Source organism: Brachycentrus maculatus, unplaced genomic scaffold (assembly GCF_059751285.1).
Source record: "Brachycentrus maculatus isolate JH-2025_06_01 unplaced genomic scaffold, ASM5975128v1 h1tg001229l, whole genome shotgun sequence".
NCBI classification, from domain to species: domain Eukaryota; kingdom Metazoa; phylum Arthropoda; class Insecta; order Trichoptera; family Brachycentridae; genus Brachycentrus; species Brachycentrus maculatus.
This window is the reverse complement of record NW_028281911.1, coordinates 15,811-30,492: the sequence shown is the minus strand read 5'-3', so window position 1 is coordinate 30,492 and position 14,682 is coordinate 15,811. Positions and strand designations below refer to the sequence as shown.

Genomic DNA, 14,682 nt, shown 5'->3' with positions numbered 1-14,682 from the left:
TGAGAATTTCAAATATTTAATTTATTGTTTATTATTCGAATAAAATATAACAATAACATAGCAAATAACAATTAACATAATGGGGAAGAACACATCAAAGCCGCTTCATCAAATCGATCCAACTGAGAATGCCGAACTTTTCGACCAATCAGGCTCATGCAAATTCTACAGGAATAAGGCAGGGACAGAGTTCGAGAAGTACATGGTCGAAGGCGAGAAGTAACTTGAATTTGAAAACAAGTATGAGTATAGAATTAGGAACCCTTCACCATATCTGGTCAATGCTTACTATGCGAGTAATAATTTAATATAATACAGAGCCGATTCTCAATGTCTTAGGGTGCTCATCGAGATAGTCATATTAAGTTGTCACAGAAAGAATATACAAGAGATTGTCGGATTTGGACAATCTCTCTGCAATCGAGAGTCTGAATGCGACATATCGAGCATTGAAGGGCTACGAGCAGATCTACAAATCTTCAGGGATGCTTTTAGTCTTGTACACAATGATCGGGCTGGATAAAGAGAACAAGATCAAAGTGTGGATGAACTCCAATTTTGCACTGAACATCAAAGAGAGTCAGCCTGTGTCCTATTCGATGCTGCCACAAATTTAGCAAGAGAATGCGCTTGTTGATAACATAATCTAATTAGTGAACTCGAAGACTGTGCGGAGTCAGGCTTGGAATGATTTTTTCTAGGAAAGGCATTCATATGGCAAGGTTGGATTTAGGGAGGCTTTGGAACTCACGGAAAAACATGGTGCCAAGAATAATGTGCTGCTTGAAGGCTCCTTAGGCTAAAAAACTGATGGTTAATATTGGGACTCGAGTTACCCCAAGTCAAAAATCACCCTACATCACCAATTACCTGATAACTCCAAAAACTTACCCTTCTTAGCCAGCAATGTCCAAGCCTTCGATCCCACCCAAGTTTAACACACTCAAGTTCAACATCACACAACCACTTCCTTCAATGCGAGCCAGATTCGGCCATTAATTCGCGAATAAACAAGAAACTCCAGCCTCAACAAGTAGACCCCCACTAATATCATCTCCCTCAAATCTAAGCAAAGCCATCACCCCCACTCTCAACACCCACACCCACACCAATCTGCGAATATGACCTCCATCAGAAACAAGGTCACTGGGGGTAATTCAAACTCAAGAGTCATTTACAACAATTAGCGCAAACCAATCATCAATGGCCACCAAAACTTGTTAAACACTCACAGTTAACGAGAATTAATTAGCGACAATCGTTCATACTCTCAGCCTCATCCACTTCCCACCTCCGCATTAAATCATCATAATAAGCTAAACCATAGCATTAACTCTCAACAACAGCAATCTGCCATACAAAACATGGCCCCAATCCAATCCAATACACCCAAAATGCCAATTCCCATAAAAACCAACATCAATATGGTTAATAATAATAATAATCATCATAATCATCATCATAATTATCATCATAATTCATCCACCACATCAAATTTGCCAACAATTCAATCATCAGCCATACCCATAAATGCAATGGCTCCTCAGCCAGTTACAATTAATGCAACAGGCACATTATTCGCAAACACTGCACAATCGATGCCAAGACAAAACTCAAAAGAGTTGATTCGACACAGTTTCACAACCAACAACAATGCCAGCAATATTAAATAGGTAAATGCTCATTAGAACAGATTCCGATCATATTCAGTTGAAAATGGTTATCAGTATGCTTCTAATGTTGCTAAAAAGCCTACCGTCAATTTGGGGGGAGGGTTGTGAATACTACTGCAAGTAACATTCATAATTTTCCAGTTCCCAATCATGTCAATGCTGCCAATACTGCTCATAACGCATTGGCATCGACCATAAAGACAACCACTAATAACCTAGCAACGAGGAGTAATGTCCGCATTGAAAACACTATCACACCTCTATCAAATTAACAAATGAATAGCAATGTGAATACTAACATACACAATAACATACAGAATAATCAAACAGCTATCACAGCCCATTATCAAACTTCTTCTCATTTCAACGTAGACCCTCCTTTAAACTCCCAAATCCACTACACTACAAACACAGCCAATGCCAATCAGACCAATCCTCCCGAAATCCAAACAAAAGATCAGTTATCAGCAGCTGATCGGGAATATGAAAAGCTATGCGCCTAGCAGTAATATTATTATCATGGGCAATCAGAATAGCAATAACAATCCAAAGAGCAATGCAGATAACAATCCAAAGAGCAATGCAGATAACAATCCAAAGAGCAATGCAGATAACAATCCAAAGAGCAATGCAGATAACAATCCAAAGAGCAATGCAGATAACAATCCAAAGAGCAATAACAGTAAGCAATGAGCCATGTTATTTACGTGACAAACAATAATGCTCTGAGTAGCCCCATCAACCCATTCGATAACTTATTGGTCGATCATCCAATTAAGCAATCCCACATTAATTAAGAGCATATACGGGCTCAGCCTCATTCCTAAAATCAGCAGACTCATCTGAACAACAGTCACCTGAACAACAGTCACCTGAACAACAGTAATATGCAAAATGTCCAGACAAGATAATCAAACAATATATAAATTAGATCATCTGAAATTACTTAAGTTGTCCATGCCTTCCCTAACAGAGTATAGATAGCTTCACAAGAAGCCGACTCAGGCATCATGAACAATATATCGAATAGCAAGATAGAAGCATCGAAAATTTCTGTCAAGAGCAGCGCAGATCTCAAGGGCATGGTGTCATATAAAGATCTCAGGGATATCCTCAAGAACACCAGAAGGAAGAATTGATATCTATTATATGTTGGCGATTTATGCTTACAATATATAGTAACAATATATAGAACAACATATGTTGGCAATACGTACATGATCATTATAATCAAAACACACATACACATACACATGCCGCACTAATTAATTATAGAACATTATAAATAACTGGTTTTCATACATACTCATACTCATCCAACATATAAATAAGAGTTTAAGGTTTAAGTCCACATTACATATATAAAATCAGTTGCTAAGAAATGGACTACCCAAAGCTGTATACATTCTTACCCAAAGAACCCATTAAGTGGACAGTGCACGACATTGAGACTTGGCTTCAGTTCATTGGCCTGAAATCACTATATGAGAAATTCCGTACATTATAGTTGACTTAGGCGAGCTATCTATTGATGGGAGCTGTCTTAATTCGCTCACAGAAGAAGACCTGAGGGATGAGCTCGGCATCAAGTCCGGGATCACAATAAAAAAAATAATGGCATGTAACACTTTTTGATTATTTTTAGGGATTACCAAAGGATTGGAAGAATATAAAATATTTTTAAAATCATCGATGGCCGGAGCCAATGAAAATTAGTGTAATTACTAAGGGATTTCTGAAGTTACTCAAAAACAAAGCAAAAAACACGCTCCCAAAGGGTCCGATTAAGGATAATCATACAGACAGTCGTCCTTGAAGAATATCTCGTTATAAAACATAGAGCATAGCAACATCATCAATAGTATCATGCCACAATAAACTTAGGGCCAGCATTAAGTCATCATTTGAGTTTACCACCTCAGCCTCAATTGCATAAGGCAATTTCCGAAAATGCTATACATAAATAGAAATAGAATTTCATGGAGGAAGAGATTGCCTGCGAAGAGAAGAAATAATATTAGTTGGTAATCCAACAATATGACGGCCCTCAAACTTCCTTTTATTCAGTGAAAGAAGATGGTGCTAAAATTGGGAGGCATAGCTCAAATCAAATTCTGATTCTTGACGAGAGCATATCGAGATTCCATGCATAGATAAAGTTTAGTGAAAAGGCATTTTATATCAGAGATACGGGTAGCACAACAGGCACCTTCATCAAGATAATGTAGAAGATACAGATTCAGCCAGTACATTGTGTATAATATACAGGAAATTATTCTATAATTAGGCTCTAACCAGTTCCAGGCCCATTTTGTGGATGGCATATTGACATTGGAGATGTAGAAGGCCCTTCTCAAGGCTCGATCTACTAAATTCCCAAAAACTCCAAATTTAGTATCGGCAGAAAAGCTAGCAATCTCATAAACTTTCCTGATGACCAACATCTCAGCAATATCCATGCTTCCATATATTCGATCGAGAACAAGTACTATCTGTAAGACATGGGGACGACCAATGGCTCATGGAAGAGACTTTCACTTGAGGGCGAAGCGAGCAGTTTCGAATAGATCGAGGACAAACAAGTCTTTAAATTCGGGTCAAATCACACATACATTTCAAAGATTAAAACTGCAGTTGTGACAGAGAAGATCATCCCAAATGCTTGCATAATTTGTTACGAGAATGATAAAGACTGTGTGTATATGCCATGCAAGCATAACACTGCTTGCATAAAGTGCTCTAAGAATTTGAGGGAATGTCCAATTTGCCGTGAAAAAATTGAAGATTTTGTCAGAATTTACAAGTCTTGACACAATTCCAAGACTATGATATACTCTGCACTCTGCAAATTCATTAATTATTTACGATTATATTGGGGCGATAGATAGTATGTATGAGTGCATTGGACGTATCAAATTTTTACAATCGAAATAATTATTATATTATATTTAAATATCTGTCATGGGAGTATAAGCATCCAAACATCAAAGCAATGTCGAGCAAATACTTCAGAACTAAAAGCCAGACTGCAAAATGAAAATTGAATTAGAGAGGAGTAAATTCAAAAAACGTAAAATAGTCAGAGTTGCCACATTGAACATCGGTAGTATAAATTCCCCCTATTTCTGTAACTACCCAGATAACTGTGACGAGCTTCCTTTTGATTATAAGCGACTGAACGATCATCTTTTGAAAATGCGGAGATAGAAGTATCAATTTTTGGTGCCTGAAGTCAGTTCAAGCTAATCGCATACTTGAATAAAAAGTACACAATAGGAAGATACTCGCCATTTTACTTTAAATATGCAGGCATAAACTTATAGAAAATGCATTTAATGAATCGTGAAGAATACTCACTATCTTGGGATAAGCACTTTGAGCAAAATAAACATCTTTACGCTGATATCTTTGCAGAAGTAAGCCCCAAAAAATTGCAAGACTATATGATCGATCTCAAGAACTATGACTTCATGTGCTTTCATTGCATTCTGGCCTATGTCTACATATTGAAAGATTAAACATAAGTGCCTGAGGATGAATAGAAAGAGAAACTAAAGGCAAGTAAAATTCATGACAGCGTTGTGAACATAGTAGAGAAGTACAATGCCTGCGTATATCGACAATTCCAATAAGAAGCATTTAGCCTACGTATCATATCTCAAGAGTACCAAGGGAAAATATTGACAATAAAGCTATAAAAATTGAATTACGATATCGTTTTTCTGCAGGATGCAAGCAACAATATTCTTGAACAAATAATTAAATTCTCAAAGGTTTATCGAGTTGCCTCGATTCCTGAATCGTAGTTGACAGGGATTTCCTCTTCTGCTATTCTTATTAAGAAGTAATTGACCCATCATATTGGACTCAATGAAATTTAAATCAAATTGCCATTGCCTAATCATAATCGTATGTATGTCAAAAGTCACAATCACTCTTAGATTATAAATGGTTAGAGTTCTAAGATAGATTTTAGCCCTGTTCAAAAATTAAACATCTTATAACAAGCCAAAAAAATAAATCCTAAACGGAAGTTAGAGCCCATAAAGCCAAAATAAACTAAAACCAATTTTTGAATAATGAAGATATTAAAGACAAACCGCTTTTCAGCTATGAAATGAACATATAATTGAGGCAAAAAAAAATGGGATGTTTAAAATAACTGCATCTTGCTTTATGGAGGAAGTAATGAAGATGGAGCTTAAATACATTCTCATCCTTTTTTAGAGGAGAAATAGATAGATATGCTAAACTGGAACAGCAATACTTTCGTGCAATTCTTTGGAAAGTTTATTTTAATTTCAAGCAAGCTGGTCTTCAACAAGAACACAGTGTTGGATGAGTTAAAAAAAGTGAAAGAGACATTGGATATGTTGCACAATAAGTTCGAATAATACCAAATAATTGCAGGAATCAGCATAGAACAGACATATATATCAAGATGTTTCAACCCAAAAGTTGTCACCACCATCTTCGAATAAGGCAAGATATTCTAAATATTTCCGAAGCTCTCCTTTTAGCAAAACTAACAAAATTCTAGTCAGTACTTGTATGTCGAGCAGCATCGCAATGTCAACCAGCAAATTCGAAACTAATCTGCAATGACTGTGAATAATCGGCTATTCGGATGCCAATTTATTTCCTAGTACAATGCTAATTAGTATATTGGCCTTCAAGACTACATTATGACAAACAAAAGAAGCCGGTTTGGACGTATCTTCGATTTGAACCAGCGCATAATACACCAATAGTCGGCTTGTATCCCTGATTTTTAACACCCTTTCGCTCATTATTTGGTCAGCATGGAAACATAGTATGAGTATGTTGATGAGATTGCGTATCAAAAAATGCAAGCAAGAAAATAGGAAATGTAAGAGTATTAATGAGCAATTTAATGATTCTGATTTCTTTTTTTAAATTTATTTAACGATCTTATATGATATTGATATTCTAAGACTTCATAAATATTGTCTGATTTGCCTTTCTCTCTTCGAATGCAGAATCAATATCGAATTTATAATTTGATAACGTTTAAGGTTTATTTAAAGGGGTTGGGGTTGGGGTTGGGGTTGGGGGTTGGGGTTGGGTTGGGGTTGGGGTTGGGGTTGGGGTTGGGAATGAATCGATACAATCTCCTCTAATGCAAATTTGGCCAGCGGGACAGAGTTTCTTACAGGTCGTCAAAAGACATTTGCCATTATAACAGATTTCTTATTTGCCGCATTGAACTCCTTTGCATGCATTAACGCAATCTCCTCTAATACAAATTTGGCCAACTGGACAGCGTTTCTTACAGGCCGACGGCGAAAGACATTTTCCATTGGAGCAGATTTCTTATTTGCCACATTGAACTCCTTTGCATGTATCGACACAATCTCCTTGAATGCAAATCTGACCAGCGGGACAACGTTTTCTACAGGTCGGCAATAGGCATCTACCTTTGGAACAGACTTCGAATCTTCCGCATTTAACTCCAGCGCATGAATCTACGCAATCTCCTCTAATGCAAAGTTGGCCAGCGGGACACTTTTTCCTACAGGTTGGCTCGATAGAATTAATAAGTTTGCACTGTCCAAATTCGCATTTGGACCCAGATGCGCATCTCATAGTTGCGCATCTATCTGTGCATTGGCCATTTAGGCAGAAATCATAGGACTTACACTGAGAGTCCGAATCACAGCCACTTTGAATGGTATCAACGACAGTCACCACCGGGAAAACGACTGATGTTGAAGCAGCAGGATGCAATATCATTCCCGTGGCGAGTATAAGAGCCGCAAAGGATATCTTCATATATTTTCTATTTCTATTTCTATATTTAAAATGTTTCAATTTCTATCATATAAACGCTGAATTTGGAATTTCCAGGAATAGAAAAATAAATAAATAAAATAAATACATTATATATTAAATAAGCAGTTACAAAATTAATTTTCTATTAAAATTTGAAAAATGCACTCGCCTCAACCATTATTACTTTAGAAAAAGGAAAGGAGATGAACTGAGTAACTCAAATGAATAAAATTTCTAATCTAATTTTAAATATTTTGTTTTACAGAATAAATATATTTTTTTAACGGCAGTGACATTAAAATGAGTTGCTTAGAGCTTAACAAATATAAAAAGTGCAAATAAAGGCATAATAATCTTTGTCGACAAATCAGAAATCATTAGTATTGTAATTCTAAAGCCAATCATTTTTTAGACTAATGTTTTCTTTCCTAACAAATTCCTTAATTCCTTCCCTTTGGAAATGGACAAATGAAATCTGATCCGTTAGCTTGCTTTATAAATGAATGCGGCCTTTGGAAAGAACTAAAGCCATTCATAATTAATTGTTGCTTCCAATAACGCCAAAGAGTTTCCATTTAATAGGATGATAAATTTATTGATTAAGTAATATATATATAAAAGTCTGAAAGGCAAAAACAAAGTCTTATCGCCATTATTGTGACAGCCTGGTGTAATCGATGCTAAAATACTTTTTTGTCAAAATCCTTTCTTGTCTGCTTATGTGCTACCACTCTTTCTTACTTAACTACACTAATATACTAATAATTTCAGACTTCGTAAATATTGGCAATTACTTTGTGAGAGTAATGTGATTGTCATTTGCTCAATTCGATTCTTTTTGAAATGCCAATGCTCTGATTTGCTTTCTCTCATCAAATACAGAATAAATATCGAATTTATATTTGATGATGTTTAAGGTTTACTGAAGATAATCAATATTAGGGCTCGCATTTTCCTTTATTGCAATTCTCTCCACGTTCGCAAGGCGTTGTTTCGCAGAGATCAATGCATTCAAAGCCAATGCACGATAGTCCATTTCGACAACCATTATCATTTCTACATTGTTCAGGGACATCTGCGTAGCCACACTTACCATATTTGCAGTTAGCGCATCTAAGTAAGGCGCACTGGTCGACGCAAGCGTTGTTTAAGCATCTTTGCCAATCATAGGGACAATCGGAAGCACTTTGACACTTTTGGCTTCCGCAGTAATATCCTAAACATTCAGAAGGCTTCTCGCAACTGAATGGAGCTTTATGGCAAGGAGTATCGAAGTAATAAATAATGCCCTTATTTAAGCATGCCTCGCATTCTCTTGGGAAGTTAATTCTGGTTCCATTTTCCAAAACTCCACAGTAAGCTGGATCTGGGGCTCTAATGTAATTAACAACAGGGCAGGTCTTGAGAGTTGGGCGAGGCTCTGTGCAGTAAATGGCATTAGAATTCGAATCGGCGGGGCATAATTATAATTCCGCTTAGCATTTACCATTCACGCAAACTTATCCATTGGGGCATCTGATTGTTTCGCAAAGGCTATTGCAGACTCCTAAATAGCAGGTTTCTCCGTTTGCGCAATCTTGATTGCTGAAACAATAGTCTGGGTTTTTGATGCATCGACCTTATTTGCAAATAGAGCCTGTTCCACATTTTACAGCAGAACATGTATCGACGCAATCTCCATTAATGCAAGTTTGGCCAGCGGGACAGATTTTCTTACAGGTCGGCAAAAGGCATTTACCGTTGGAACAGATTTCGAATCTTCCGCATTGAACTCCAGCGCATGAATCTACGCAATCTCCATTAATACAAGTTTGGCCAGCGGGACAGATTTTCTTACAGGTCGGCAAAAGGCATTTACCGTTGAAACATACTTCCAGTCTTCCGCATTGAACTCCCAAGCATGCATCGAAACAATCTCCTCCTCCAATACAAGTTTGACCAGCAGTACAGGGCCTATTACAAGTCGGCAAAAGGCATTTGCCATTGGAACATACTTCAAATCTGCCACATTGAACTCCTACGCATGTATCTACTACACAATTTCCTCCAATGCAAATTTGGCCAGCAGGGCAGAGTTTTTTACAGGTCGGCTCGATAACACTAATAGGTATGCACCGATCAAACTCGCATGTGAACCCAGGTGAGCATTTTAGAGTTGAACATCTATCTCCAAGCTTGCACTGTCCGAATTGGCATGTGTACCCAGGTGCGCATTTGAGAGTTGCACAACTATCTCCAAGTTTACACTGTGCGAATTCGCATGTGTACCCAGATGCGCATCTGAGAGTCGCGCATCGATCTGTGCATTGGCCATTTAAGCAGAAATCATAGGACTTACACTGAGAGTCCGAATCACAGCCACTTTGAATGGTATCAACGACAGTCACCACCGGGAAAACGACTGATGTTGAAGCAGCAGGATGCAATATCATTCCCGTGGCGAGTATAAGAGCCGCAAAGGATATCTTCATGTCTTTTTCTTTCTTGTATATTGTATATTATAGCTTCAATGCTCAAATTTCGACAACATAAACATCAAATCAGGGGTTTCCAGTAAAAAACAAAAAGTAAATACATTATAAAATATAAATTAAATTAAAATTCGAAAAATGCACTCACTTCAATCATTATTACCTTATAAAAAGGAAAGGCTATTAATTGAGTAACTCAAACCAAATAAACTTCACAATTATCTAATTTTATTTGTTTCACAGAATAAATATTTTTTTTATTAACGGCAGTGACATTCAAATGAAATGCTTTATTCTAAAGTAAATCATTTTTAAGTTTGAGTGATGAAAGGCTTATATTTTTTTTCCTAACAAATTCCTTAATTAATTAATTCTCCTTTGGAAATGGACAAATGAAATCTGATCCGTTAGCTTGCTTTATAAATGAATGCGGCCTTTGGAAAGAACTAAAGCCATTCATAATTAATTGTTGCTTCCAATAAACGCCAAAGAGTTTCCATTTAATAGGATGATAAATTTATTGATTAAGTAATATATGTAATATTTTTGTGTATATTAAACATTCAGAATAGAGCGTTTTGTATGGAGGAGAAAATCGAAGAAATCATGCCTGATTTAGAAAAGGCTAAAAATTTGTTTGACCACTTTGTCTAAGAAGTCGAAAAACACAAGTTCCTTGAGTCAATAATCCGAAAAGGGCTTAAAAAATATGACATTAAGAGCATGAATATTGCTCATATTACACTGAAACGCGCAAAAGGTTTCTTTTAATCCACTATTTTGAAGTAATGGTCTTCTGATGTAGGTACGACAATGGAGTGAATGCCTAAAATAGTTGGTTTGAACATGAGCGGAGAATATTCGTCTGGATATTGCTTTGCTATATGCAACTGAAAAATATATCAATTCATGAAATGGTAAGCTTAATTTAATTTCAGACAGAGGATGATTACAGCGAGCTGCAGATGTTTTTCCCACGCAAATGCAGGAACCTAATAAAATTTCAAGCGAACAGTATAATTAAAAGAGTCACCCGAAACTAGGTGTGGAAAATCGAAGAAGATGAAGCCCTGAAGAACATTATTGAGTAGTTCTATTTTTAAAGTAGGGAGCATTTAAAATAACTGAACCATATTGAGTGGGTGGTCATCTCTAAGGAATTTTTTTAAAAAACTAATGAGGCGTACTTTCGTAATCCTAAACAGTGCCGCGAAAGATGGTATAACCACTTGGACCCGAACAAAACAAAAGGAAATTGGTCTACGTCTGAGGATATCGCTATCTTTACCCAAGTTAAAAGAATTGGAAAGAAGTGGGCAAAAATTGCTAATTTTTTCGGAGGCAGGAAAAACGATCATATGGTTAAAAACAGATTTAAGTCTCTGCTCAAGAAAGTGTAAAAGAAAACTCCAAATAGCAAAAGCCTCAGAGAAAAAGATTTGATATAAATAGTCTTAAGTGGGCTTGCAAAGGAAAAACATATCCCATAAAATCCGCTGACTAATAATGCCATCTTAGAAAAGCACCTTAAATACTGTGTATCCGATCAAATCGAAGAGGAATCAGAATAATACGAATAAAAATAAGAGATGAATTCCTCCAACCAATAACATTCTTAGCTCGTCGATTAGTAATAGAAGTGCTTTTCATTATTCCCGGATGTCCAAGAGAAAACCATAAATAGAAAAGTGGAGGTGATCATCAGTGCGGAGCCTAACCAAGGTTACTTGTAATACCCTAAAGTATAGCATTAAGAAAGCACACTAAAGGCGCCTTTCATTCCAAATAGAAGGACTAACACAATCATAAAAAATACCTTAATAAATAAGGATAAAATTAATGATTCAGAAACCAACAAAGACCAAAATCAAAGCACAAGACATAAAATCACAAGTTAGACTAAACAACAAAACTAATTTTATTCGAGTTGCCTGAACTAGAACATCGACGATGGACTGTCGCATATTATCCAGAATGTAAGCACTCCTAATGCTGAAAACAACAGATACTTTTCAATAATAATGGGACCGATCAGCCCTGGGTATTTGATTTCCCCTTTCCAGCCACTAACCTGGACTCCAAATAGCATCTTCAGTTAGTAGAGACCAGATTTGTTAAGCTTTGGCAACTTCTGCGATAATTATACGCAATAATTCATGAAGCACACAAAGTAGCCGGAGAATTCTGAGGGCAAGCAGTGAATTCAAACCGCATATATTATAATTAATCTCAATATCTCGTTCATTTGTCTATTCATCGGAGGCAATAGGGTGTGAACCTCCTTATCATCGAATTTGCATATAGGTTGGATTAAGTGGTAACCAAACAATAATAGATATTAAAAATATATTGATATAAAAATATGAAAAGGGAATATTTTTCAAAGCAAGGATAAACTCTCTGATTGAGATTTTATTGGACTCCCTTTAACATTGATTATTTTTGGTGATGGTTTCATACATAAATAAACTTATATGCCATCTCAATTGTAAACGTGATGATTATATTGCCTATGCATTAAACATTTAATATTGAATTAAACATTTAATATTGAATTAAATGAATTAATGGATTAATTAAATCCATAAATTAATATTATTATCATTATCATTAGTTTGTGGCAATGGCATAAATTGAAGTAAAGATCCATGTGAATGAAATTGGACATCTCAAGGGACACAGCGATTGGGTTACAGCAATCGAAACAGGTCACTCCCAAAAACAAAATGAAGACACTCAAGTCTTGATTACCAGCTCAAGAGATAAGACTATCCTCATCTGGAAATTCAACCAAGAATCCTCATCCATCAACGAGTTTGGATCCCCAGTTAAGTGCTTAACTGGCCACTCTCACTTCATCAGTGATTTGGCAATCACCAACGACAACAACTATCTCCTCTCTTCATCATGGGATAAGGAAATGAGATTGTGGGATCTCAGAACAGGAAAGACAACTCAAAGATTTGTGAAGGATGGTCACACCAAAGAAATTCTATCATGTGCTATTTCAGCAGATGGAAGATATATTCTCTCGTCAGGAGCCGACAGAGCCATCAAGCTCTGGAATGTCAGAGGAGAGTGCAGACACACCGTCAAGGACTACAACCATCAAGATTGGGTCTCCAGAATCAGATACATCCCCACTTCCAGCAAAAGCAGCGTTGCTGGCCAATACTTCGCATCAGTTGGATGGGATGGATACCTTAAAGTTTGGAACAACCAAAACTTCAACATCAAAGACAGCTTCAAGGCTCATGATAGCAATGTCAATGCTATTACCGTATCTCCTGGAGGTCAATACATTGTCACAGGTGGAAAAGATCTTAAAGTCAGAGTTTTTGATTTCAATGATGTCGAGAAAGACAACAGAGCTCACGATGTCACCGCCCCCATTAACGCAATGGCTTTCAACCCAGTCTGCCACTGGATTGCCGTCGGAACAGAAGTCGGATGGGAAGTCTGGGATTTCAAATCAAAGGACTCACCAGTAATTGCTGACGGAAACTTCAAGTTGGAGAAGGTCCAATCCCAAACTGAAACCAAGAAGGTGAAACCCACCAAATACCACCAAGTCACTTCCATCAACTGGAACACATTGGGAACAAGACTGTTCGTCGGCTACAGCAATGGTGACATCAAAGTTTATGAGATCACCGAAGAGAAACTGAACTGATCTATATATGTTAATCTCGTGATTGATCTTCATTGCTAAGACGGAGAGTGTATCATAAAACTCTCTTAGTGACAGCTGCCAATAGGTATGAGGAAGGAGCATGAAGACAATCATTTATTATCCACAATATCAAATATCATAGATATCGGATATTATGAATATTATGAATATTATGAATATTATGATCATGCATCCATGTATGCATTAACGGGTCACTCAGAGTTATTGACTTCATCGAATTGTTAATGACTGTCGGATTATTTGAGTCTGTTGATATTATTTGAATCTATTGATAAATAAATACGAATATTATATACTTAATCGATGAAATTAATTGAATAGCTTTAACCCAATTAAGCAATTGTCTCTGATTACTTAAATAACTAAATAACTAAATACCTTAAATATCTTAAATATAGTTTATTAATTTATTTAATAGATAATAATCAAACATTAGATTTACTTTGAAATAATTCGATAATTCTCAGTTATTGTGCATTGAATCAATCAGTTAGTATCCACCCATAATCCAATTGTCTTCACTATAATTGCCCCTGTATTCATTATATGTGTTAATTCCATGTATGCCAATCAAATAGATTCAGATAGGAACAGTTCTCTTTATTTGAAGCCATATAAACATTTGATGATAAACACAACAAAACAAGCTACTGATCAAACTTATTCTGTTTTGTTTACCCTCAAATGCTTATATTTCCTATAATAAAGCTGAGCATATTCACAGTATTTCTTATTGATTGTTAGCATCTGCATTATACTCATATCTTTACTGACTATCTGTTTGTTACATATATCGGCCATCTATGCTATCTGATATTATAGAGGGATGCTCTTTACACGATAAGCAGATGAGTTGGAAGATGAGCCATAGTATGATCTGATTGTTGTTGTTAGTTTCGTGTTTATTGATTCACATTTGCAGTCTATTAATAAATAATTAATAAATTAATATGCACATTTGTTCTGTAGAGCATTGATTGTTTAATTATTAAGTGCATTCGATTTATTTCTCCTATTATTATGAATCAACAAATTAACAAATTATCACACA

General features: G+C 36.2%; 1 protein-coding gene across 1 annotated transcript; it reads left to right on the top strand.

Annotated features, from left to right (window-relative positions):
• The first annotated feature begins 12,564 nt into the window (after window positions 1–12,564).
• LOC148299268 (small ribosomal subunit protein RACK1-like) lies at window positions 12,565–13,704 on the top strand. Its single transcript, XM_088276253.1, has one exon. The coding sequence runs from the start codon at window positions 12,858–12,860 to the stop codon at window positions 13,608–13,610; it is 753 nt and encodes a 250-aa protein (XP_088132379.1). The 5' UTR covers window positions 12,565–12,857; the 3' UTR covers window positions 13,611–13,704.
• The last annotated feature ends 978 nt before the right edge of the window (window positions 13,705–14,682 follow it).

Coding starts and splice junctions, on each gene's coding strand:
- LOC148299268 (XM_088276253.1), top strand. CDS start 12,858: ATGAGATTGTGGGATCTCAGAACAGGAAAGACAACTCAAAGATTTGTG.